Source organism: Oryctolagus cuniculus, chromosome 17, assembly GCF_051225735.1.
Source record: "Oryctolagus cuniculus isolate XC-2025 breed Fujian yellow rabbit chromosome 17, ASM5122573v1, whole genome shotgun sequence".
NCBI lineage: Eukaryota > Metazoa > Chordata > Mammalia > Lagomorpha > Leporidae > Oryctolagus > Oryctolagus cuniculus.
Window position 1 is genome coordinate 5,312,777 of NC_142883.1, and position 24,015 is coordinate 5,336,791.

Sequence of the window (24,015 nt, forward strand, 5' to 3'; positions counted from 1 at the left end):
TTTTCCTGGTCTCCCATGGGGTGCAGGGCCCAAGCACCTGGGCCATCCTCCACTGCACTCCCTGGCCACAGCAGAGGGCTGGCCTGGAAGAGGGGCAACCGGGACAGAATCCGGCGCCCCGACCAGGACTAGAACCCGGTGTGCCGGCGCCGCTAGGTGGAGGATTAGCCTAGTGAGCCGCGGCGCCGGCCGCATATTTGCATTTCTAAAGATTTCCCGAACCAGGTGGCTCCCGTTGAAGCACAGTAGGTCAACCCTCTGCCAGTTTGAGTCCTGGTTGCTCCACTTCTGATCCAGTTCCCTGCTAATGCACCTGGAAAGCAGTGGAAAATGGCCTAAATCCCTGAAAAATAAAATAAATAAATATCTGAAAGGCAGAGTTATAGAGAGGGGGAGAGAGAGAGAGAGAGGTCCTCCATCTGCTGGTTCACTCTCCAGATGGACCCAACAGCCAGAGCTGGACCAGGTGGAAGCCAGGAGCCAGGAGTTTCTTCCAGATCTCCCATGTGGGTGGCAAGGGCCCAAACACTTGGGCCATCCTCTGCTACCTTTCCCAGGCCATGAACCAGGGCCCATATGGGATGTGATGTCTCAGATGGCTGTTTTACCCACTATACCACAATGCAGACCCCAAAATAAATAAAATTCTTTAAAAAAAAGAGAAAGATTTCCCAAGTAAAGTCTCTTTATCCAAGGAACCACCCTTTGAGAACCATCCTTCCAACTCTGTCTCCCCCACGCTGGAGTGACAGTAACCAATCCCAGCAGAAGCGTGGGGAGGAAGGATAACATCTGTATTGGGCAAAATGCTGCAAAATGTAGCTTAGCTTATTTTGTTTGTGTTCATTTTACAAAACAGCCTCAAGTGACTGGACCTCGTTCCAGTGTTTACGGCCATGGACAGAGCGGAGTTGGAGCATAACGGGCTAGGAGGACCTGCCATCGCCATCTCCACACAGAGGCTGTGTGACGGACGGGCATTCGGAACCCTAGCTGGAAGGCAGTTTTGGGTATTCTCACGAAAAGTATGACCAAGTTAGCACTGCCTCCACAAGTCCATGAATATTGACTGACCTCCAGCTCGCAAATCTCTATTATTTGCTGAGACTACAAAGATGAAAGATAGGGCTGGCAGTGTGGCATAGTGGGTAAAGCCGCCACCTGCAGCACTGGCATCCCATATGGTTGCCGGTTCTACTGCCAGCTGCTCCATTTCTGATCCAGCTCCCTGCTGATGGCCTGGGAAAGCAGTAGATATGGTCCAAGTGCTTAGGCCTTTGTACCCACATGGGAGACCTGGAAGAAGCTCCTGGCTTCGGATTGGCCCAGGGCTCCGGCCATTATTGCCATTTGGGGAGTGAAACACTGGATGGAAGCCCTTTCTCTTCCTCTCTCTGTCTGCAACTCTGCCTCTCAAGTAAATAAATAAATATTAAAAAAAAAAAAGATGTAATGATACTGCCCACAAATGATCACTCTCTAAGATGTGTGTGCAATATGTATATCAATAGTGAGGGAATTTAACGTTTTATTCGATGTGTGTATCAGTGTTCACTGAATGTATGACATTGTGAAGTGACACAATATTTCCTTACAACCTGACACATTTAAAGACCCGTATCCCAGATTTTTTGCATCAACTGCTGATACTGGTTTGCCGTGACCCAAAGTGTTAAGTTGGAAGGTTTCTACAACATCATTGTTTTGCTGCCGGTGTCGTGCAGTGTTGAGGAATTCAGTATTGACTACTGCAGCATTCATGAAGACAGTTCAAGTTCTCAACTCTGTTACCGCTGGAAGGAAATTTGGTGGCATATAGCATGCACCATTTAGCCATCTGCATCATAAATGTCTTATGTGTTTCTCGGGGTTTTTGGCAAGGGTCTAAAGCTCTAAACAGACTCTGCGGTTCTGTTCTTCTGCCCCTTTTAGAAATGATGTTGGTGATGCCATTGTCACACAGTGGATTAAACTACAGCTTACCAGAGCAGCATCCCATAACGGGGGTGCCAGTTTGAGTCCTAGCCACTCCGCTTCCAATCCAACTTCTTGCTAATGTGCCCGGGAAGGCAGTGGATTATGGCCCAAGTACTTGGGCCCCTGCTACTATGTGGGAGACCAGGATGGAGTTCTTCTTCTTCTTCTTTTTTTTTTTTTTTTTTTTTTTTTTAAGATTTTATTTGAGAGGTAGAGTTACAAAGAGGAGAGAGAGAAAGGCCTTCCTTTTCCGTTGGTTCACTCCCCAATGGCCGCTCTGGCAGCCGACACACCGCGCCAATCCAAAGGCAGGAGCCAGGTGCTTCTGGTCTCCAGTGTGGGTGCAGGGCCCAAGGACTTGGTCCATCCTCCACTGCACTCCCGGGCCATATCAGAGAGCTGGCCTGTAAGAGGGGCAACCGGGACAGAATCTGGTGCCCCGACCGGGACTAGAACCCGGTGTGCTGGCACCACAGGCGGAGGATTAACCTAGTGAGCCGCGGCACCAGCCCAAGGATGGAGTTCTTTAGTTTTTTGCTTCTGGCTTCAGCATGACCCAGGCTTGGGTGTTTCCACCATTTGGGGAGTGAATCAACATATGGAAAATATTTCTCTTTGACTCTCTGTTGCTCTGCTTTTCAAAGAAAGAAAGAAAGAAACCTAAGAAATGATGTTATTTTTCTTTGGCACCTGACCTTGGGGAGTAGATTCTAACTTGTTCACCCCATTCTTACTTTCTACTTCTAACACCAATTATTGATATTTCATTAGGTTCCTGGAGCAAGTAGGCCTTTCTGGCCCAGGTTTCCAGTTAAGCCCTAATAGTGAAAACTACTCATGGGGCTGGTGTTGTGGCGTACTGGATTAAGCTGCTGCCTGCAACACTGGTTTCCCATATGAGCACCAGCTACTCCATTTCCAATCCAGTTCCCTGCTAATGCACCTGGAAAAGCAGTGGGAGATGGCCCAAGTGCTTTGTCCGCACGGGAGACCTGGAAGAATCTCCTGTCTCCTGGCTTAGGCCTGGCCCAGCCCCGGCCATCTGGGGAGAGAATCATCAGATGAAAGGTATTTCAATCTCTCTCTCTCCCCCTCCCCTTCTCCATGCTCTTCTCCCCTCTTTCTTTCTGTAACTCTGCCTTTCAAATAAATAAGGAACAAATGAAAACTACTCACTGCTCAATTCCTTCCTCATTCATTCCCTTACTCACCCAGTAGGATCCAGGAAACATGCAGACGCTGGGAAAAACACCATGAACAAGAAAGGCAGATCTCTGCTTTCACGGAACTTGCCTTCTGCCAGAAAAGGCAAGCGACAGAACAATTTGTACTCTGGTCCTGGACTAGGATTTCCTTTGCCTTTCCATGTGTTCTCTCTGTATCCTTCCACAGTCATCTCTGTGCCACCTCTCAGAAATTAAGCACTGGGCTCTGAGTCAGAGGCCTGAGTTCCACACTGGCTCTGCCATGTCGAGCTGGGCGACCAAGTTGCCCAACCACTCTCTCTCTCACTTTCCTCATCTGTAAAGTGGTGATAATTATAATAGATGTTTTCTGAGGATTAAGGATTTAGCACCGAGAGTCCAAACATAATAATCACCAGGTTAATGAGTGCCACTGTTACCTTTCCTGTGTGTTTTCCTTGTACTTTCTTTTTCAAAAGCATCCTTTTTCTACACACAGCTGCCCCTTACCCCACCCCTAAAAAATGAGGGAGGGAGAAACTGCATGTTGGGGGATTTCTTCTTTTCACAATTGGAAAAGGATTCTCAGTGTGTGATTTTAGTAGATGGCTGAGGCCAGCAGAACAGAATTTCAGTTTATATATTTCAATATATATACTGCTGACACATTTGAATATGATTTTTCTATGAAGTGCTGCTTTATTTAGAACAACTTGGGAGGGGAGTGGATATTGTAGGCTCATCCATCATCCAGAAACCAATGAAAGCAAACATTTGACTATCGGCAACCTCAACACATTACTGAAAGTAAGCTTAACATAGGACACTCCTCTCTTTTAAGAAATAAAATGTATTTATTTGTAAGGCAAAGAGACAGAGAGATTTTCCATCTGTTGATTTACACTTCAAATGGCCACAATGGCTGAGGCTGGTCCAGGTTGAAGCCAGCAGCCCCGAACTCCATTCGGGATTCCCATGTGGGTGGCAGAAGCCCAAATACTTGTGCTATCTTCCATTGCTTTCCAAGGTACATTAGCAGGCAGCTGGATAGGGAAAAGAGCAGCAGAGACTTGAACCAGTGCTGTGATGGGAGATGCCAACATCACCAGCAGCAGCTTAACCTACTGCACTACAACGGTGGCCGGACTCAACCTGGCTGACACAAAGCTGTGGAAGCACGTGGTGGCAACAGAAAACCTGCATTTAGGACAGCCTCAAGGACAGGATGACATCTCTCTTCCCGGGTCTTACTACCTGGAACAATGCTGGTGTATTTCTTCTTTGAATTACAGCAGGTCTACTACTTTCTAGCCCCTTTGAGGCCCAGTGTCAAAGGTTTAAGTAAGTAGCAAATGAGCTAACATTAGTAAAACCTCACGATGCCTGATCTGTGGCAGGTGTTTGGCATTTGCTGATTTCGTTCTGTCATTTCTTGTGATTTACCCCTACCCCAAATACCCCAAATACGGGGTATTGGAGTCAGGAGTCAGGGACTGTGTCTGCTCCTCCCATCTCCAGTGCCATGGGAACTTACACACTGTGATAGTTTCACACTATCATTCAACAAGTGTTGCAGCACCTGCAATGGACAAAACCTTGGAGTTGAGGGAGAACAAGCACATTCGGGAACCCCAAGAAATTGTAATCAACTCAGAGGCTTCAAGAAGGAAATGAGGTGGAATGAGGCTAGGGGAGTTAAACAGATTAGCTCTCAAAGGGCTTTTTAGATCTCCTGAGAAATTTGGACTTTATCCTGTGAGGCAGAGGATTGTCCCAGAACCAGGGAGTGCCGGCAGTTCTATTTTAGAAAGGTTTGTTTCAAACTTCAGTATGCTTAAGAATCATGGGGCCGCGGTGGCGGGGGGCGGCTGGCATCGTGGCTCAGCAGGTTAAGTAGCACCAGCAAGGCCAGCAACCCGTATCAGCACTGGCTCGAGTCCTAGCTGCTCCACTTCCAACCCAGTTCCCTGATAACGCGCCTGGGAAAGCAGCAGAGGACAGCCCAAGTACTTGGGCCCCTGCCACTCATACAGGAGATCCAGAAGCAGCTCCTGGTTCCTGGCTTTGGCTTGGCCCAGCCCCGGCCTTGTGGTCATTTGGGGGAGTGAACCAGTGATGCAGCATCTCTTTCTTTGTAACTGCCTTGGTGCTGTGGTGTAGCGGGTAAAGCCAGCATCCCATATGGGCACCGGTTCAAGTCCTGGCTGCTCCACTTCCAATCCAGCTCTCTGCTGAGGCCTGGGAAAGCAGTAGAAGATGGCCCAAGTCCTTGGGGCCCTGCACCCATGTGGGGACCCGGAGGAAGCTCCTGGCTCCTGGACATTATGGCCATTTGGGGAGTGAACCAGCAGGTAGAAGACCTTTCCATCTGCTTCTGCCTCTGAGTAACGCTGCCTTTTGAATAAATAAATAAATCTTTAAAAAAAATCACTAGGATGCTTGTTAAAAGGCAGGTGCCAGAGCCACACTGCCAAGAGGCCTCAGACTGTGTTTTAAACTAGCACCCTGAGTGATTTTTTAAAAAAGATTTATTTATTTATTTGAAAGTCAGAGTTACACAGGGAGAGAAGGAGAGGCAGAAAGAGAGAGAGGTTTTCCATCTGATGGTTCACTCCCAAATTGGCCGCAACGGCTGGAGCTGCACCGATCTGAAGCCAGGAGCCAGGAGCTTCCTCCAGGTCTCCCACGTGGGTGCAGGGGCCCAAGGACTTGGGCCATCTTCCACTGCCTTCCCAGGCCACAGCAGAGAGCTGGATCAGAAGAGGAACAGCCAGGGCTCAAACCAGTGCTCATATGGGATGCCAGCACTGAAGGCGGCGGCTTTACCTGCTATGCCACAGTGCCGGCCCCAACCCTGGGTGATTTTCACTTACTTAACTATTCGGGCACCAGTGGCAGGACCTTTAAATACATATATTTTAAGATTTATTTATTTGAGAGGTAAAGTTACAGAGAGAGGGGGAGACAGAGAGAAAGTTCTTCCATCCGCTGGTTCACTCCAAAATAACTGCAACGGCTGGAGCTGTGCTGATCCGAGCCAGGAGCCAGGAGCTTCTTCCAGGTCTCCCATGTAGGTACAAGGGCCCAAGGACTTGCGCCGTCTTCTACTGCTTTCCCAGGCCATAGCAGAGAGCTGGATTGGAGGAGGAGCATTCAGGACAGGAACCAGCACCCACATGGGATGCCGGCGCTGCAGGCAGAAGCTTAGCCTACCATGCCACAACGTGGGCCTCAGGACCTTAACATGTAAAGCTAGTTTGGAGGGCATTGTAGTAGCCCTGGAACAGTTGATCTGAACTAAGCAGCGCTGGGCTTCCCTTGCCTCCTCTGATCAACCTGCTTAGATTGGTTTGTCTTAAGTTTATGGTCTTCGGCCTCTTCCTCTCCAAAGAGGGCCACCCAAAGCCCACCAAATGCAGCTCCACCCAGAGCCAGAGGCTAAGAGAAGTGGAGGGATTTGGTAGGTACTTACAAATGGAATAAACAAGAGATTGATTGAATGTGTGATGCCCCGGGGCAATGTCACCGAGGGGAGCCATTGAGTGCAAGAAGGGCGGGCCAAGAAGAGGGCGGGTCAGGGAAGGCCCCGCCAGCCAGGAGTGTTAGTGGTCGCCTGCTGAGTTTTGAGGCGTCCCTGGGACACCCAAATGGAGACGTTCAGAAGTTGGCTGGCTGTACAGGTTGGAAATTAAAGGAAAAATCTGACCTAGAAATAACAGAATTGAGCACCATTAGCAGACAGATGTTAACGGAAGGGGATGAAGTTGTCCCGGGGAAAAGGGAGTACAGTCAGCAAAGGGTCTAGAGCAAACCCCAAGGAACAGCGAGGGGGAGGGCTGAGGCCAGAGGAGGATGAGAGGAAGTGTGACCTACCAAGAAGTCGCAGGGAGTTCAAGCGGGACGCGCACTGGCTCCAGCAGGGCCTGGCGGCGACCTGGGGGAGCGCAGGAGCCCGCAGCGCCAGATTGCGGCGGATCGAGCATGAGTGGGAGGCGAGGGAGGAGGGACAGCTGGCCTGGACACTTTCTCAAGCGGTTTGGCCAGGAATGGAGATACGGTGGTAGCATAATAGAATTCAGGCTTTTTTTTTTTTTTTTTCCTATGCTAATACAAGAGTGGAAGAAAATACAGGGAAAAGGAGAAAATAACGCCGACTGGGACGTGCGAGGTGGATTCCACTGCACGGACGTGGGCATCCTTCTTCAAACAGCAGGCGCCCACTGTGTTCTTTAACTGAGCGCAGGGAGGGAAGGATCGCTTGGGTTGTAGAAGCTTGGCGTTGGGCAGTTCGCTCTGGGGGGCTGCTTCCTCCTGGAAGTTGAAGGGCAGGTCATGAGTGAGTTGTTGAATGAATAAGTGAGCGTTTTCCTCAGGTAGTCAAAGTCTGGGGTTACCCCGGGGCGGAGGTCGCACAGTACTCCTGGCAGGAGCCCGGTGGGAGGCCGGCTGAGGCTGAAGCGCTGACACCTAAAACAGTGAGGTTGCTGCGAGGAAGTGGGTTGTCTCTGTCACCCTGAGGAGAGCTGCGTGAGGGCCACCGGACAAGAGGGTTTCTCCAGAACCTCACGCTGGGGGGTTGAATTAGGCTTCCCCTCCCGTGTCCACTTGGTCTGCCCTCCCTGGCCTAAAGCTCACGTCTAAGGCCTCGAGTCTCCTCGTCCCCAGTGAGGACCAGCTGGAAGCCATTTTGATTATGCTCCACCACAGAAGGAGGACAATACAGCCCCGCCCAGAGCCAGGCGCGCCCCCGCGGCGGGCCGGGTGCGCGTGTCCGCGCCTCTTCCCGCCGGCCTGGCGGGCGCCTGGCCCAGGCGGCGGCCGCGCGGGGCTGGGGGGGGCGGGGTGGTTATGTAAGCGTTGCGCGCTCCCGCGACGCGATAGCCAATAGGAGGCCTCGGCGGCTCGTGCTCGCGCACGTAGGGTGGGGGGAGGGAGCGCACGACGTGCGCGCGCCCTCGCCTTCGTCCACCGCTGCCGCCTCCTTCTTCTGCCGCTCCTGGTGCTGCTTGTGTGCGCGTTCGGTGCGGACCTGGTACCTCTTTTGTGAAGCGGCAGCTGAGGAGACCCCGGCGCTCGCCATGGCCGACGAAAAGCCCAAGGTGAGCGCAGCGCCGGCCTCCTCGCCTCGCGGCCGGCCTGACGGCGCCGGCCGGGGTCCGGCCGAGCCCGCCGCGGGCTCCCAGCGCCTCCCCGGGCCCCCCGCGGGGCCGGCCGCCGCTCAGGCCCGGGCGCTCCGCGCCATTTTCCTCCCTCCTCCCGGCCGCCCTCCCGCGCCGGAGGAGGCCCCGCCGCCCGCCCCCGCCCCCGCGGCCTCCGAGTGCGCGCCGGCGCGAGTTGGGCGGGCGGATCGCGGACGCCCGTGGCCGCCGGCCCCGCGCGGGGCTTCTCGGCGCGGCCGGCTGGGCGCGCGAGCAGGGGCGTTAGTCCCCGCGGCTCCCACCTCGGCCGACCCCGCGCGGGGCCGCCTCCCCGGCGCGGGGCAGCGCCTGCGGCCCGGGGTCCCCCTCCCGGGGTGGGGGCCCCGCGCGGGCAGCTCGGGACCCCCGCCCGGCTCGGGGGATCAATGGGCTGCGGCGGGGCCGGGGGCTCCCGAGGAACCTTTCCCACTCGGGTGGCAGCGGGGGGGAGGGGCAGCGACCCCCACCCGCGCACGCCGTGTGCTTTCGGGAAGTTGGAGGCAGCCGTTCCGGCGGACACTTTGCGGGCTCAACTTTTGGACGCGGCGCGGGGCGCGGGACGTGCGGCTCGCGGTGACACCCGCCGCTCCGCACGCCTCGGCTCTCTGAGGCTCCGACGCGGTCGGGTTAAGTGCACGAGGAGGGCTTGCTGGGAGGCCGTGTGCCGGCCGCTGACCGCACGCTGGACCCGGAGTGCGACCCGGCGCGAAGGAAGATGCCCGCGGGGGCGGACGCGGCTGGTGGCGGTTCCGGGGGAAGCCGGAGGGCCCGCCAAGAGGGCTTCTTCATTTTTCTTGTTTTCTTTCATGCAGCTTGAATTGAAGTTGTTGAGCTGACTTTGGTAACTTTTTAACGAGATAATAGCAGTGCGTTTTGAATTGCAAGCTCTGGCTTTTTGTCGGTGCATTCTTATTCCAGCAGTTGCCTCTGAACACGCTTTGAGGAGAGAGAGGACGCTTTTCACCTTTTGGGGGAAAAGACAGTTTTGGGAGTCAGAGACTTGGGAGCATCGCCGTGAGCTGAGTGGGACCCCTCTTGGGCCTGCTGTTGCCCCGCTCGTGTCGCACGCAGGCTTCCGTGACAGCTCTCGGCGCCGCAGGATTTGTCGTGGTTCACGTTGATTGCGGTGGCTGAAGCAGCTGTGTGTTGTATCAGAACGAGAAACCTGTTGATTGCCGAAGCAACGTGGGCTGCTACTTTTCTAAAAGGTGTTTTCCACATTTTCCAAATTATACTTTTATTTTTCTTTCAACAGGAAGGAGTCAAGACTGAGAACAACGATCATATTAATTTGAAGGTGGCGGGGCAGGATGGTTCTGTGGTGCAGTTTAAGATTAAGAGGCATACACCACTTAGTAAACTAATGAAAGCCTATTGTGAACGACAGGTGAGGAATTGTCTGCACTTTACTGAATGCCACTGCTTTTTTAAAGCCATATTTCTTGAGGAAATAGACTAGGGTAATATTAAGATGAGTATTTTTGATAGGATAAATATGCACTTACATACTTGACATAACAGTTTTTTCATACACTGGGTGTGTGTATACATATATTTATATATGATTCCTCGTGAAAGCCCTTAGAATAATTAATATTATACATAATGCCAGTCCTTTCCCAGAAATGCATCTGTGTTCATTTATAATACTAGTTTGCTTCCTAGGGGTTGCAGTTTTACCTTTATAAGAAAATAAGAGTGAACTTGGCAAAATTTCTTGTCAAACTCTCCCATCAGAACATTCATTTTTAGTATTTTAACCAATTTGGTAATAAAATAGTTAAGGATATTGACAGTTTCCCAATGTATGTAAATTGTATCATTTGCTTTTTTTTTTTTTTTACACTGATAGTATACACTGATAGTAGAGGCCAGAAAAATTTAAGTCCACTGAGCCAAGCATAAATATTGCTGTAGGAGTATTTGCATTTTACTCAGAAAAATAGTATATAAGCATCAAGAAGGGGAAGTGGGAAAGTCTGCTGTCTTAATTTGACCAGATGCAATGGGGTAAATGCAAGTTTTCACTGCTTTTCTGGAATTTTGAGAGTCCCTAACAAGACAAAAGCAACTATAAAGATGACTTTTACAAATGTAACAAAAAGTGGTGTCTGAATCTGTTAATCCAACAATAACCTAACAGCAGAAGTATCCTATCAATGTATAATACATAAAAGTTGGGAAAATAGTTTTTTTAGGCTACAGGAAGTTAATCTACATTGTGAAGTGATGTAAAAAATAGGCTCAAAATAGAACAAGACTTAAACCTTTCTAAGTTGGGAGGCTGTTTGAGTTGATATTTGGGCTTCCTCCATGATACCTAAGGATATTTGAAAGATACAGTGACATAAACTTTTTAAGTGTTTGAAGCATTATTTTATGTCTACATCATTTACAATGTAATAGAATACTAAGCCCATATTCTTTACCTTCATATGTAAATTTTATAGTTCCTGACAAAGATAAGATCTTTAATATACTTTTATCTGAACAATTTTGGTTAAATTCTTCTAAGGGTTAGCAAATACAAACTTACTATTTGTGCTAAACAATTTATGCACTGATGTCTTCCATATTTGAACATTAAGTGACCCTTCAGGTTATAGGGGTTTGAAAAGGTAATTATTTTGTAGAACTTATGTAGCAAAATCTTATGCAAAATAAAAACTTAGGCTTTCTTTGGGTGGTTTTGAACAATGTTGTCTGCATATCTTATGAATTTTTCTGTAATCACTACAAAATTTTAGCTTTTAGTATCAGATTTTTCAACAATTGCTAGGAAAACAAAATTTTTTTTTGTAGTCAATGTATCCCTGTGCTACTGCTACCTTCATATATTAACCGTTTGTTATATGTGTTAACTCCTTCTGTCGATCCTAAAAAGATCATTTAAGACTTCCTATGTCACATATCAGGGCCCCAAAGGATATCAGATATTTACCAGGTGCCTACCATTGCTGGGGGCATTATATATTATATATGAGATACCAAAAAAAAAAAAAATAATGAAGCTCATCCGCTATTCCCGATGGCCTTTATAAGAGATTTCTCTGTATGATGAAGTGTTATCAGGTCCATCAAGAATTTTTGGTTTTCTTGCCATGATAAACTGAGTTTAGTATATTACCAAGTATAAATAAGTTTTTCTTTTAATTGGGATTATATTGACTAAACTTGTTAAGAACACTCTTTAATTTGCACTAAGGATCCAGAAGCACTACTAGTCCATAGAAAGTAGAATTAAGTTTTGCTTATCTCAGAATATAAATATGATTTGAAGGTCTTAAGCAGGAAGAACTCAGAGATTCTCATTTTCCTCATAAATTGGGAATAACTTCCCAGTTCTGCATAACAGATTCTTGTTTATATTTCAAATGGTTTGTCTGCTTCTAAGGCAGGGAGAGTTGGAATGTCATATAAGATACTGGCTATGAAAAGACTTTGCGATCTGATTTGCATAGCTACATGATTTCTTTTTTTTCCTTTGGTGGTTAAGAATTCTTGACCAAGGATTTTCTATCAAGATTAATTGAATGTTCATATTTATTTTCGAATGAGTTCACTTGGTATCATGTCTCTGAAGAGGGACATGGATGTCTTAAAAGGAGGAATCTTGTATTTACCCCTAGAAATCTCATTGAACAGATGATACTGGGGTGGGCTATTTGGTGAGGTGGTTGGAGTGCTGCTTGGGACAATTGCATCCCATATCTAAGTACCTGGATTCAAATCCTGTTCCACTTCTAATTCCAGCTCCCTGCTGAATGTGCACTTTGGGAGGCAGCAGGTGGGTACTTGGGTCCTTGTCACCCACATGAGAGACCTGGATTGAGTTCTGGGCTCCTGACTTCTTTCTGGCCAGCCCTGGCTATTCTGGGCATTTGGGGAGTGAAGCAGCAGATAGAAGATCTTTTTTCTATCTCTCTGCCTTTCAAATACAATGAAAATAAATGGGCATTTAAAAAGAAGAAACTGCCTTTTAAAAAAAGAAAAGATTTATTTATTTGAAAGTCAGTTACACAGAAGAGAGGCAGAGAGAGAGAGAGAAATCGATAGAGATCGATCTTCCATCTGCTGCTTCACTCCCCAGATGGCCACAATGGCTGGAGCTGCACTGATCCAGAGCCAGGAGCTGCTTCTGGGTCTCCCACACAGCTGCAGGGGCCCAAGGACTTGGGCAATCATCTACTACTTTCCCAGGCCGTGGCAGAGAGCTGGATTGGAAGTGGAGCAGCTGGGTCTCAACTGGCGCCCATTTGGGATGCCGGTACTGCAGGTGGCAGCCTCACCTGCTATGCCACAACGCCAGCCCCAACTGTTGGTTTTAAAAGATTAAAAAATGGTTCCATTCTATGTCCAACTGTTAAAGTAAAAACCTTGAAGTCATCCTTGATGATGCTGTCATAACTTATAAAAATCCATCCGCAAGTTCCGTTCTGTCCAGTATGGTAGCCACAAGGTACATGTCCCTATTGTCCACTTGAAAGGTGGATAATGCAAATTTAGATGTCATTTATAGTAAAATACATCCCAGATGTTGAGGATTAGATATAAGAAAAGTAGGTATCTTGACTTTAAAATTGTATGTTAAAGTAATAGTATTCTGAATATATTGAGTTAAATTATTAAAACTTTGTTTTCAAAAAAGTTTTTTGGATAGTTTTTGGTGGAAGAGAGAGCTCCCATATGCTGATTGGCTCCCCAAATGCCTGCAACAGTTGGCTGAAAGCAGGAGCCAGGAGTTTAGTTCAGGTCTCCCGTGTGAGTGGCAGAGACCCAAGTACTTGAGCCGTTACCTACTGTATCCCAGGGTACACACGTTAACAAGAAGATGGAAAGCAAAACCAAAGCTTGAGGATGAGACACTCCAGTAGAGGATACAGACGTCCCAACTGGCAGTTCTACCGCCAGGCCAAACACCACCCCTATTTTTAACTTTTTGATGAGGCTACTAGAAAAAATTACCTGTGTGGCTCACATTGTTATGGATGGTGCTGACATAGACAGTCACATGTCCTCCAACTGTTTTATTACAGTTTTGCTCAATTACTACCTCAGTCTTCTCTGACCATCAGGTCTTGAGTGGAAGTGCCCTTGTTCCCATCATTTAGTCCTCTTTTTTGGTTTGTTTTTTGCCTTGATTACTTCCTGTTTTTGTCAGTTTTCACTAAAATGTGAGCTCTAGGATGATAGGAACTTTGCACTCTGTCCAGCGTGCACTGTGTCTGAGCACATAGAGCATGTTCCGTAAGTGCTTGTAAGTGACAGCAGACATTCACTGTGCAGAGATGGGTTTGTGAAGAGCTTTTCAATCACACAGTAGTTTGCACACTGTCTGCACGTAGCCTTCAGCTAACTGAGAGCTGTTGATACTGTTTGATTCTAGCGGTTATGTCATGGAGTGATATAAAGTGAGTACCATTTACTACAACTCATTCTTAGGAAATGAAGCAGCAGCAATGCCTTGCGATTCCTCGCAGGACTCCTGGGCACAGCTGGCTCAGGGGTAGAGTTTGTACAGAAGAGGAACTCAGATGCTGGTGTAAGGAATCTTAGAGGCAAATAAATGTTCTTTGGACTTGATATCGTGGCAAATTAATGAGTGATGACTTAGTTTAATTGGTAGGGGAAGCATTGAGTCATCTAAGAAAACGGAGTTAGAGGAACCTGGTGACAGTGCATGACTTGTTTGGGATGAATTTTGTGTTGGGGCCCTGAGCGTTCTCAGCACAGCTCTTCCCGTCACTCTGCGCATTTGTGTGCCCTCCAGTACCGGGGCAGTGAAGGAGTACAGCTGGGCTGGGTTCTGTGATCCTGCCCTTGCCTTTTCCCCTCTGGACTGACTTCATTGACTACCGGTGGTTTTAGCGAAGAACCCAGCATAAGAAGGTGCTTAGCATTTTGTTGACAGAAGACTTAAATGGAGTGCTTGCACATATGTAATACTTAGCAAAATTAATGGCTTTTAGGGAATTCTTGGTTGTTTGGTGTAATGACAAATTTGAAAGTTGCAGTGAATTAAAGTTATAGGTGTCACCTGCCTGGCTGGGGGACTGCGTCTCTGGCATAGTCTGAAAGTGGTACGTGCCCACCACTTAACCAGAGTAGCATTTTAAAGGAGAGCAAATAGGAACTTCATGTGACGGGTAGTTTTTTGTAAGCACAGGTTCAGTAAATCCTTGTTAAATAAGGAATATAGGTATTACACAGGTGTGTGAGTGCTTTGTTTCAATGTTTTTAGTCCCAGGAACTGTTATCTTTAATCATCAATTGCTGTCTAAGGGAGTTGATTTAACAACAGTTGTAATACGAACATGATTCAGTGGTGACTGTTAGACGTTTCCTAGAAAGCTATTAAGTGAATTCACAGCATTTCTCCAAAGATACTTTCCTGTCTTGTCTTCGTCTGGTTGTTGCCAACAATTTTGCTTTTTGGCTTCTTTTCCCTTCTTACCCCTTTGTCGAGTAAATCATGCTAAGTTTATAAGTACAACACTGAAATCTGTTTTGCAGAAATGGCATGTTTATGCTCATGAATCTCCTAAATACGTATAAAAGTACCTTGAAGTTGAACTAACATAGTTTTAAAATTTCATTTTTATAATAAAGCTTCCTTCCAACTTTTTAGTATCTTTTGGTTTATTTTTGATTTTTAGGTTAACAAAGTAAAGTGGGGTTAGATGCATATTGCCTTTTTTTTTTTTTTGGACAGGCAGAGTTAGACAGTGAGAGACAGACAGAAAGGTCTTCCTTCCGTTGTTCACCCCCCAAATGGCTGCTATGGCCGGCACTGCGCCGATCCGAAGCCAGGAGCCAGGTGCTTCCTCTTGGTCTCCCATGCGGGTGCAGGGCCCAAGGACTTGGGCCATCCTCCACTGCACTCCGGGGCCACAGCAGAGAGCTGGACTGGAAGAGGAGCAACTGGGACTAGAACCCGGGGTGGCGGTGCCGCAGGCGGAGGATTAACCAAGTGAGCCGCTGCACCAGCCGCATATTGCTTTTCATCATTTTACTGTTAGTACTTAGCAGTACCCACTGTGTATAATACAGTAGCTAAGACAGTTTCTCCTGGAACTTGTTTTGTAGTGAGACATTTACTAATAACTACTAGGCAAGAAACTAAGAACCAGGTACTTTTGAGCTATTCTAGGAATTTCATGGGTAAAGAGTGTGGTCTTATGGGTGATTTTAAGGACAGTTACTCCCTGACTTCTGGAAATGAGCTGACGACTTCAAGGATAAGAACTTGTTCAGTGCTCACGGCATGGGTAGCATTGTTCAGGAGTTGGGGTCTTTGGTTTGCATAGTGGTAGGAACTGTATGGGTAGGAAGGAATGTAAGCTTTTTTTTGGCTTTCAAAGGCAAATTTTCAATTTAATCATGCAACATGTTTTCAGGTGACTTTCTGTTTTTATTGTAAAGGAGGGTTTTTTCCCCTTTTAGAGAGCTAACAGGAATTTGTTACTTTATGTTTCCTTTCAGTGTCTCGCTTACTTAAATACAGTATTTGTCTCAGGTATGATCTATTCTAGTTTGGGGTATCTGGTGTCAAAAGCAGTAAAGGTTTTTTAAAAGATGATTTGTTTTTCCTACTAGATCCAAGCATACTCGAAAGAATCACTGTAGAGTCTTTTTATTACTTAGAAATGTTAATATTGATGATTGTTTGATTAGGTAGCTTTTACTATACTCAGGTGTAAATATGCTTATGGTTTCATCTCAGTGGGATTCTTACTGCTTCTTTACACATTCCTTATTGCTTGTAAACTCTCTTGTTCAGGGTTTGTCAATGAGGCAGATCAGATTCCGATTTGACGGGCAGCCAATCAATGAATCAGACACACCTGCACAGGTAAAAATTTCTTGGTGCTTATTAGAAAAATCTTTTTTTTTTTTTTTTCAACAGCTTCTCAAATTTGTGAGGTTGTAGATATTGGAATATAGTTCTTGCAGAGTTCAAAGCTATGTGAAATGTGACCAAAGGGGAGCAAAGCAACAAACAGGAATGGATTAAGGAAATGCTAATGATTTTCAGATATGTGGTTATCACTCAGTAAAGGGAGTAAGTCATCTAATTACTATTAATAATTTAATAATGAATCCCTTTTTCCTGTTATCAATATTATTTGGAGAAAATAATTAAAATTTCTGTCTGCTTCTTCAGAAAGTAGTTTGCTTTTTGTTTTTTTGCTGTAGCCCATGATCATGCCCAGGTTTCTCTATGGGTGTGTCTTATTGTTGTTTTAAGATTCTTTTGTTTACTTGAAAGGCAGAGAGAGAGAGACAATGAGTGAGTGATGACCTCTTCCATCCACTGGTTCACTCCCCAAATGGCTGCAACAGTTGGAGCTGAGTCAGTCTGAAGGCAGGAGCCCAGAGCTGCTTCTGGGTCTCTCACACGGTTGCAGGGACCCAAGCACTTGGGCCATCTTCTGCTTTCCCAGGCCAAATTAGAGAGCTGGATCAGAAGCAGAGCATCTAGGACTTGAACCATCGAACTATATGGGGTGCTGGTGTTGCAGGCAGAGGCTTATCCCACTACTCCACAGTGCCGGGCCCCTTCTCAAACTTCTGAAGATTTCCAGTCTTGTCAAAAAGGATTTTGAATGATTGTTATAGCAGAAATTGAAATTTGGTCCCATCCTATTTTTTTAAGATTTATTTATTTATTTGAAAGTCAGAGTTACACAGAGAGGAGAGGCGGAGAAAGAGAGAAAGGTCTTCCATCTGCTGATTCACTCCCCAGTTAGCTGCAATGGCTGGAGCTGCGCCCATCAGGAGCCAGGAGCTGCTTCTAGGTCTCCCAGGTGGGGGCAGCAGCCCAAGGACTTGGGCCATCTTCCACTGCTTTCCCAGGCCACAGCAGAGAGCTGGATAGGAAGAGGAGCCGCTGGGACTAGAACCAGCGCCCATATGGGATGCCTGGGCACCCCCCCTCTTTTTTTTTTTTTTTTTAATCTTATTTGGAAGGCAGAATATGACACAGATATCTTCCATCTGCTAATTCACTCCCCAGATGCTCATGGCAACTGGGGCTAGACCAGGCAGAAGCCAAGAGCTTAGAATTCAGTCTGTGTCTTCTGCGTGGATAGTAGAAACCCAAGTAATTTAGCCATCATTGTTTCCCCCCAAGTTACATGTGAGCAGGAAATCTGATCCAAAGTGGAGTAGCTGGGACTTGAACCAGCTGCTCTGATACAGGTGTCTCAAGCTGCAGCTTAACTCACTGTGCCACAGTGCCTTCCCCAGATCCCTTTTTACTATTATTTTTTAAAGATTTGTTTGTTTGAAAGGCATAATTACATTGAGAGAGAGAAAAAACCAAATTTCATCCAGTGTTATTCCTCAAATGTCCTCAAAGGCTCAGATGGGACCAGGCCAAAGCCAGGAGCCTGGAACTCCATCCAGGTCCCCACGTGGGTGCAGGGGCCCAAGCACTCCGGTCATCTGCTGCTTTCCCAGGTGCTTTAGCAGGGAGCTGGGCTGGGAGTGGAGCAGCCAGAAATTGAAGAACTGGTGCTGACAGGGGATACCAGTGCTGGCTTAACTTGCTCTGCCCAAATTCTGACTTCTCAAAACATTTTTTCCTTCAAGTACAACTCATAGAAATTTGCAGTCTTCCAAGATTGTCAACAGAACTTCAATCTGGATATGCTGTTACACACGTGTCATAATTATTTTTTCTTTCTTTTTTAAGATTTGTTTGAAAGAGTTACACAGAGGAGAGACAGAGGGCTTCACTCTCCAGAAGGCTGTAACAGCCGGGGCTGTACCAAGCTGGAGCCAGGAGCTTCCTCTGGGTCTCGTGTGGGTGGCAGGGGCCCAAGAAGTCGGGCCATCTTCTGCTGCTTTGCCAAGCACGTTAGCCAGGGAACTACATCAGAAGTGGAGCAGTCAGTGTTGGCAGGCAGCAGCTTTACATGCTGTGCCTCGGCGCCAGCCCTGGTTTCTTGTTTATTTTTGCTTTGAGAGACAGAGCTCCCATCTGCTGGTTCATCCCCGAAATGCCCCCAACAGCCAGGACTGCACGAGGTCAGAGCGGGGAGCCTGGAGCTCAATCCAGGTTTTCCACATGGGTAGCAGGAATATCGGGGGACCTGGGCTTCCTAACCAGCAGCCTAGTCACAGACCCAACACCCACTTGTATTTTTTAGTTGCTATTGAGTGATAAAACTGAAATATAAAAAATACAGGGGCCAGCCGGCGCGGCGGCTCAATAGGCTAATCCTCTGCCTAACGGCACCAGCACACCAGGTTCTAGTCCCAGTCGGGGTTCCGGATTCTGTCCCGGTTGCCCCTCTTCCAAGCTAGCTCTCTGCTGTGACCCGGGAGTGCAGTGGAGGATGGCCCAAGTGCCGGGCCCTGCACCTCATGGGAGACCAGGATAAGTACCTGGCTCCTGGCTTTGGATCAGCGCGGTGCGCCGGCCGCAGCAGCCATTGGAGGGTGAACCAACAGCAAAGGAAGACCTTTCTCTCTGTCTCTCTCTCACTGTCCACTCTGCCTGTAAAAAAAAAAAAAAAAAGGCCAGCTTTGTGACACAGCGGGTTAAGCCACTGCCTGTGAAGCTGGCGTCCTTTATGGGCACTGGCTTAAATTTCCTTTGAATCTGTAAGAAGCAATTATAGTGTGTAGCCACAAGGAGGAGCCACATTCTCTCAATGAATGCCGAGGGAAAGGATCGCTAATATTTTGAAGATGTTGAAGTTTCCTTATAAAAGTTATCATGCCAGGGGCTGGCGCTGTGGCATAGAAGGTGAAGCCTCTGCCTGGCACTGCCAGCATCCAGTGTGGGTGTTGGTTCAAATCCCAGCTGCTCCACTTTAAATCCAGCTCCCTGCTAATGTCCTGGGATAGCAGTGGAAGATGGTCCAAATCCCTGGGCCCCTGCACCCATGTGGGAGACCCAGATGAAGCTTTGACTTCCACCTGGCCGTTATGGCCGTTTAGGGAGAGAATCAGTGGATGGAAGGCTTCTCTGTCTGCCCCGCCTCACCCCGGTAATTCTGTTTTTCAAATAAAATTTTTTTAAGTTAACATTTCAGCAGGTAGGACGACTATCCTGTTGTGATTGTTTAAACAATTGTTTAAAAAAAAAAAAATACTGAGGGACCAGGATTAGGCCTAGGGGTTAAGATACTGGTTATAGCACATGTGTCCCATGTTAGAGCACCTGAGTTGGATCCATCTCTGACTGTTGACTACAGCTTCCTGTTAATGCAGACCTGGGAAGCAGTGGTAATGGCGCCAGTAATTGAATTTCTGGCTTTGGGCTGTTGTTGCAGGCATTCAGGTAGTGACTGGCAGAGGGGAAGTCCCGCCTCTCAGTGCATACTTGTTAAACAGAAGCTGAGTAAAGGGGCTGGTGTGGTCCAGTGGGCTGCCCTGCACCCCCACAAGCACTGGCTTGAGTTCTGGCTCCTGAGCCAGCTCCCTGCTGACAGCACTCGGTGGCCCCCGTGCTCGGGGCCCTTCTGTGCACAGACCCAGATGGAGCTCTGGGTTCCTGACTTTGGCCTGGCCCAGCCATGGCTTTTGAGGCCATTTGGTGAGTGAACCAGTTTGGATGATCTGTCTCTCCCTCTCACTCTGTAACTCTGCCTCTCAAACAACAAAATGAAACAAAACCTGAGTGAAGAGAATGTAGTTTAGCAGAGTGTGTGTGTGTGTGTGTGTGTGTGTGTGTGTTTTAAGGACTTATTTATTTGAAGGTGGAGTTGCAGAGAGGCAGAGAGAGGTCTTCCATCCGCTGGCACTGCAGGCGGTAGCTTTACCAACTATACCACAGCGCCGCCCCTATTTTCTGTTTTTAAATCCTCCTTATCCATAACAATGCCTTAGTACTACTATTTTTTTTTTAATTTATTTGAAAGTGTTACAGTGAGAGGCAGAGAGAAATCTTCATCCAGTGGCTCACTCCGCACATGGCCGCAATGGCCAGCACTGGGCCAGGAACTCTGTCCAGGTCTCCCATGTGGGTGGCAGGAGCCCCAGTAACTGGGATGTCTTCTGCTTTCCCAGATACCTGAGCCAGGGAACTGGATGGGAAGTGGAGCGGCCAGGACTTGAACTGGCCCCACATGGGATGCCTGTGCTGCAGGCTGGTGCTTTACCCTCTGTACCACAGTGCTAGCCCCAGTACTACTTTCAGTGTATTTGCACTTATTAGAAAGCATTCCTTATCTTTAGATGTTCATGGTTACTATTTTACCTTTGAGATTACCAGTATTTAGAAAGTTTTTTTTTTTTTTTTTTTTTTTTTTTTTTTTTGACAGGCAGAGTGGACAGTGAGAGAGAGAGACAGAGAGAGAAAGGTCTTCCTTTTTGCCGTTGGTTCACCCTCCAATGGCCGCCGCTGCAGCCGGCGCACCGCGCTGATCCTGGCAGGAGCCAGGAGCCAGGTGCTTTTCCTGGTCTCCCATGGGGTGCAGGGCCCAAGCACCTGGGCCATCCTCCACTGCACTCCCTGGCCATAGCAGAGAGCTGGCCTGGAAGAGGGGCAACCGGGACAGAATCCGGCGCCCCAACCGGGACTCGAACCCGGTGTGCCGGCGCCGCAAGGTGGAGGATTAGCCTATTGAGCCACGGCGCCGGCTAGAAAGTTTTTCAAAGTTAATTAGCACAATAAACTTGTAAAGCTGCCTATTTTTTAAATAACATTTAAAATTAGTTTTTTTAAAACAAGTAAACTTGTTCATGGTAAGCAATTAGCATTTATTATTTAAAGATTTATTTACTTATTGGCAGAGTTAGAGGGAAGAGGCACAGAGATCTTCCATCTACTGGTTTACTCCCAAGTGACTGCAATGTCCAGCAAACCAGGAGGCCAGAACTCCATTCGGGTCTCCCATGTGGATGGCAGAGGCCCAGACACTTAAGTCATCTCCCACTGCTTTCCCTTTGTGCATTAGCAGGGAGCTGGATGAAAAGTGGAGCAGCCAGCACTAGAATTGGTGCTCCTGTGGGTTGCTGGTGTGGAAGGCAGCGGCCCAGGTTGGCCCCTGTTATAAGCAATTTTTTTTTTTTTTTTTAAGATTTATTTATTTATTTGAAAGGTGAGTTACAGAGCAGCAGAGAGTTCGTTCAGTTTTCCATTTGCTGGTTCACTTTCCCAAGGCTGCAATGGTGAGGACTAGGCTAGGCTGAAGCTAGGAGCTGCTCCCTGGTCTCCCATGGCAGTGTCAGGGATCCAAATACCTGGGCCATCTTCTGTTTTCCCAGGCCATTAACAGTGAGCCGGATTGAAAGTGGAGCAGCCAGGACTCAGCCGGTGCCCATATGGGATGCTGGCGTCACAGGTGGTGTCTTCACCTGCTGTGCCACAACACTGGCCCCAGAAACAAATCTCCAGAAACGAGCTACGCTTTCTCTAGCATTCATACGAAGGGTGACCAAATGAGAAATCTTACGCACTTTATGTTATGGGATATCTAAAATAATGAGCACTGGAATTAGATAAAACTTGTGCATTTTTCCAGGATATTTAAATCTGAAAATTACAAATTTTAAGAGCTTCATCAGTGGTCTTAACGTTTGTTTTTTCCTTTTGATGCTAGTTGGAAATGGAGGACGAAGATACGATTGATGTGTTCCAGCAGCAGACGGGCGGTGTCTACTGAAAAGGGAACCCGCTGCTTTACTCCAGAACTCTGTCCTTCAGACCAAGAACACATTCTCAGCCAGAAAACTGCGACTGGGTTCCACCACACCCTGACTACTGCAGCATAGTCTCTATTCTTTCATTTCCCCTCCCCATTCCTTTATTGTACATAAAGTAACTGGTGTATGTGCACAAGCATATTGCATTTTTTCTTTTCTTTCTCTCCTTTTTTTTTTTTTAAACTAAATGGCCAATGGTATGTTTTGATTGACATCAAATGGAGATGGAATGGGGAAAAATCCTGGTTCTGTGAAAATACCCCCTTTCTCCATGAGTGGCATGCTCATTCAGCTCTTATCTTTATATTCCAGTAAGTTATTTTGCTCTCACTGTTTTAACAAAAAAAACCAACAACATAAAAATCCTTGCATACCTTGTTTGATTGGAGAATTTTAATGTTTTTCATTTATCATTGTAAAACCAAGGACAATTTTATAACTTTTTTGTACGTAGCTGTTACATGTAGGGCAATCTGTCTTTAAGTAGGGGTAAATTACTCTTAAAAAAATGAATCCTAGATAGTTTTCCCTTCAAGTCAAGCGTCTTGTTGTTTAAATAAACTTCTTGTTTAAAATGAGCTGTTTTCATTATTCTGAGGAATATTAAGTAGAAAGGTAAACCTTAGAAAAATCATGATATGAGTGGGCCTGACAGGAGCTACGTTTCAAGGGAGGAGTCCCTTGCATTCCTGGTAGGGACAAGACAAAGGACAGTCGTGGAAATTACTGGTAAGGGAAATTTTAGCCTTTTTCTTAAACTCTTATGTAGGTCCAGATCCAAATATGCAGCTTTACTAGCAGAAGATAGGAAGTGGGTCATAATATTGTGGATACACTCCCAGTATTTTCTGCGGCAGTGTATGGTAGTGCAAGTCAGGTAGGGAAAAGTTACTGTTTTGCCTTCTCGGCTGGTAAGTCACAGAACCATCCCATCCCTGGCTCTAACCTACCAGAGTTTGTGTTCTTTATGTTGGGATATTGAAGGACAGAAAATGTCAGCATACTTGCATACCCGTTCTTAGAGCTTAAATAATCACAGATCTAGTTCTAACCCACATAGAGATGAGGAAGCCAAGGATCAAAATGGGTGTTGTCACACAGCTGAACAGTGACAAAATCACAGGTTCAGTGATTTCTGCGATATAGAACCTATACTTCCAGTGTAGCCTTACCAGTTCCCTGTGAACTATGTCTCCCTGGATTTGCTCTACCTGTATTGTAATGGGCACTTTTTTTTTTTTTTTTTAAACCTTCCACATTTCTATAAGCCACCTGCCCTTGTAGAGAGCAGGAACTCAGCAGGCTTTCTAGTTTTGAGTATGAGTCTTAATCTTGAATCAAGTGGCCTTTGGTGAGTATAGGGGTAAAACTCAGAAATTCGTATTGTGAAACTGGTAAGCCTGTCCACAAGAATTCCTAGTATGAGATCAGTTGCTCCACTTCAGATTCAGCTCCCTGCTAATAGGCTGGGAAAAGCAGTGGAAAATGGCCCGTGTACTTGGGCCCCTGCACCCATGTCAGGGACCCCAATTAAGCTGGCTTTTGGCTTCAACCTGGCCCAGCCCCAGCCATATGGGGATGAATAGACCAACAGGTGGTAGATAAATCTTCCCACCCTCCTTGTTTCCCTTTCTCTCAGACTTCCAAATAATTTTTTTTTTTTAAAAAGGGGAACTTAATGTCTCTTTCCAAGGGGGATAAAATCTTTCTTAGAAAACCTGGGTAGAATATAAAAAAACTAATATTGGGGGAGCAGGCATTTGGAACACTTCCATCCCATCTCAGACTACCTGGTGCAAGTCCCGGCTACTTAGCTTCGGCTAACGTACCCTGGGAGGCAGCAAGTGCTGGAGTCCCTACCACCCACGTATGAGACTTGGATTGAGTTCTGGGCTCCTGCCTCTGCCTGACCCAGCCCTGGCTACTGGCATTTGGAGAGTGAGCCAGCAAATGGAAGATCTCTCTCCTCTCCCTATCGCTACCTTCCAAGTAAATGAAAATAAATAAAACATTAAAAG

General features: G+C 47.0%; 1 protein-coding gene and 1 long non-coding RNA gene across 3 annotated transcripts; one reads left to right on the top strand and one right to left on the bottom strand.

Annotated features, from left to right (window-relative positions):
* Window positions 1–6,023: 6,023 nt before the first annotated feature.
* On the bottom strand, window positions 6,024–7,854 carry LOC149121079 (uncharacterized). Its single transcript, XR_016224090.1, has 3 exons — window positions 7,556–7,854; window positions 7,035–7,472; window positions 6,024–6,294 (listed from the first exon to the last, which is right to left on the bottom strand). It is a non-coding gene; the product is annotated as an uncharacterized LOC149121079 (long non-coding RNA).
* A 296-nt stretch (window positions 7,855–8,150) lies between these two features.
* On the top strand, window positions 8,151–22,575 carry SUMO2 (small ubiquitin like modifier 2). 2 transcript variants are annotated; one of them, XM_002722946.6, is made up of 4 exons: window positions 8,151–8,260; window positions 9,594–9,725; window positions 16,119–16,190; window positions 21,895–22,575. In XM_002722946.6, exons 1-4 carry the CDS (start codon window positions 8,240–8,242, stop codon window positions 21,955–21,957), a joined length of 288 nt encoding a protein of 95 aa, XP_002722992.1. In that variant the 5' UTR covers window positions 8,151–8,239; the 3' UTR covers window positions 21,958–22,575. The 2 variants fall into 2 exon arrangements, with proteins under 2 accessions (XP_002722992.1, XP_051694367.1); XM_051838407.3 differs by lacking the exon at window positions 16,119–16,190.
* Window positions 22,576–24,015: the final 1,440 nt, after the last annotated feature.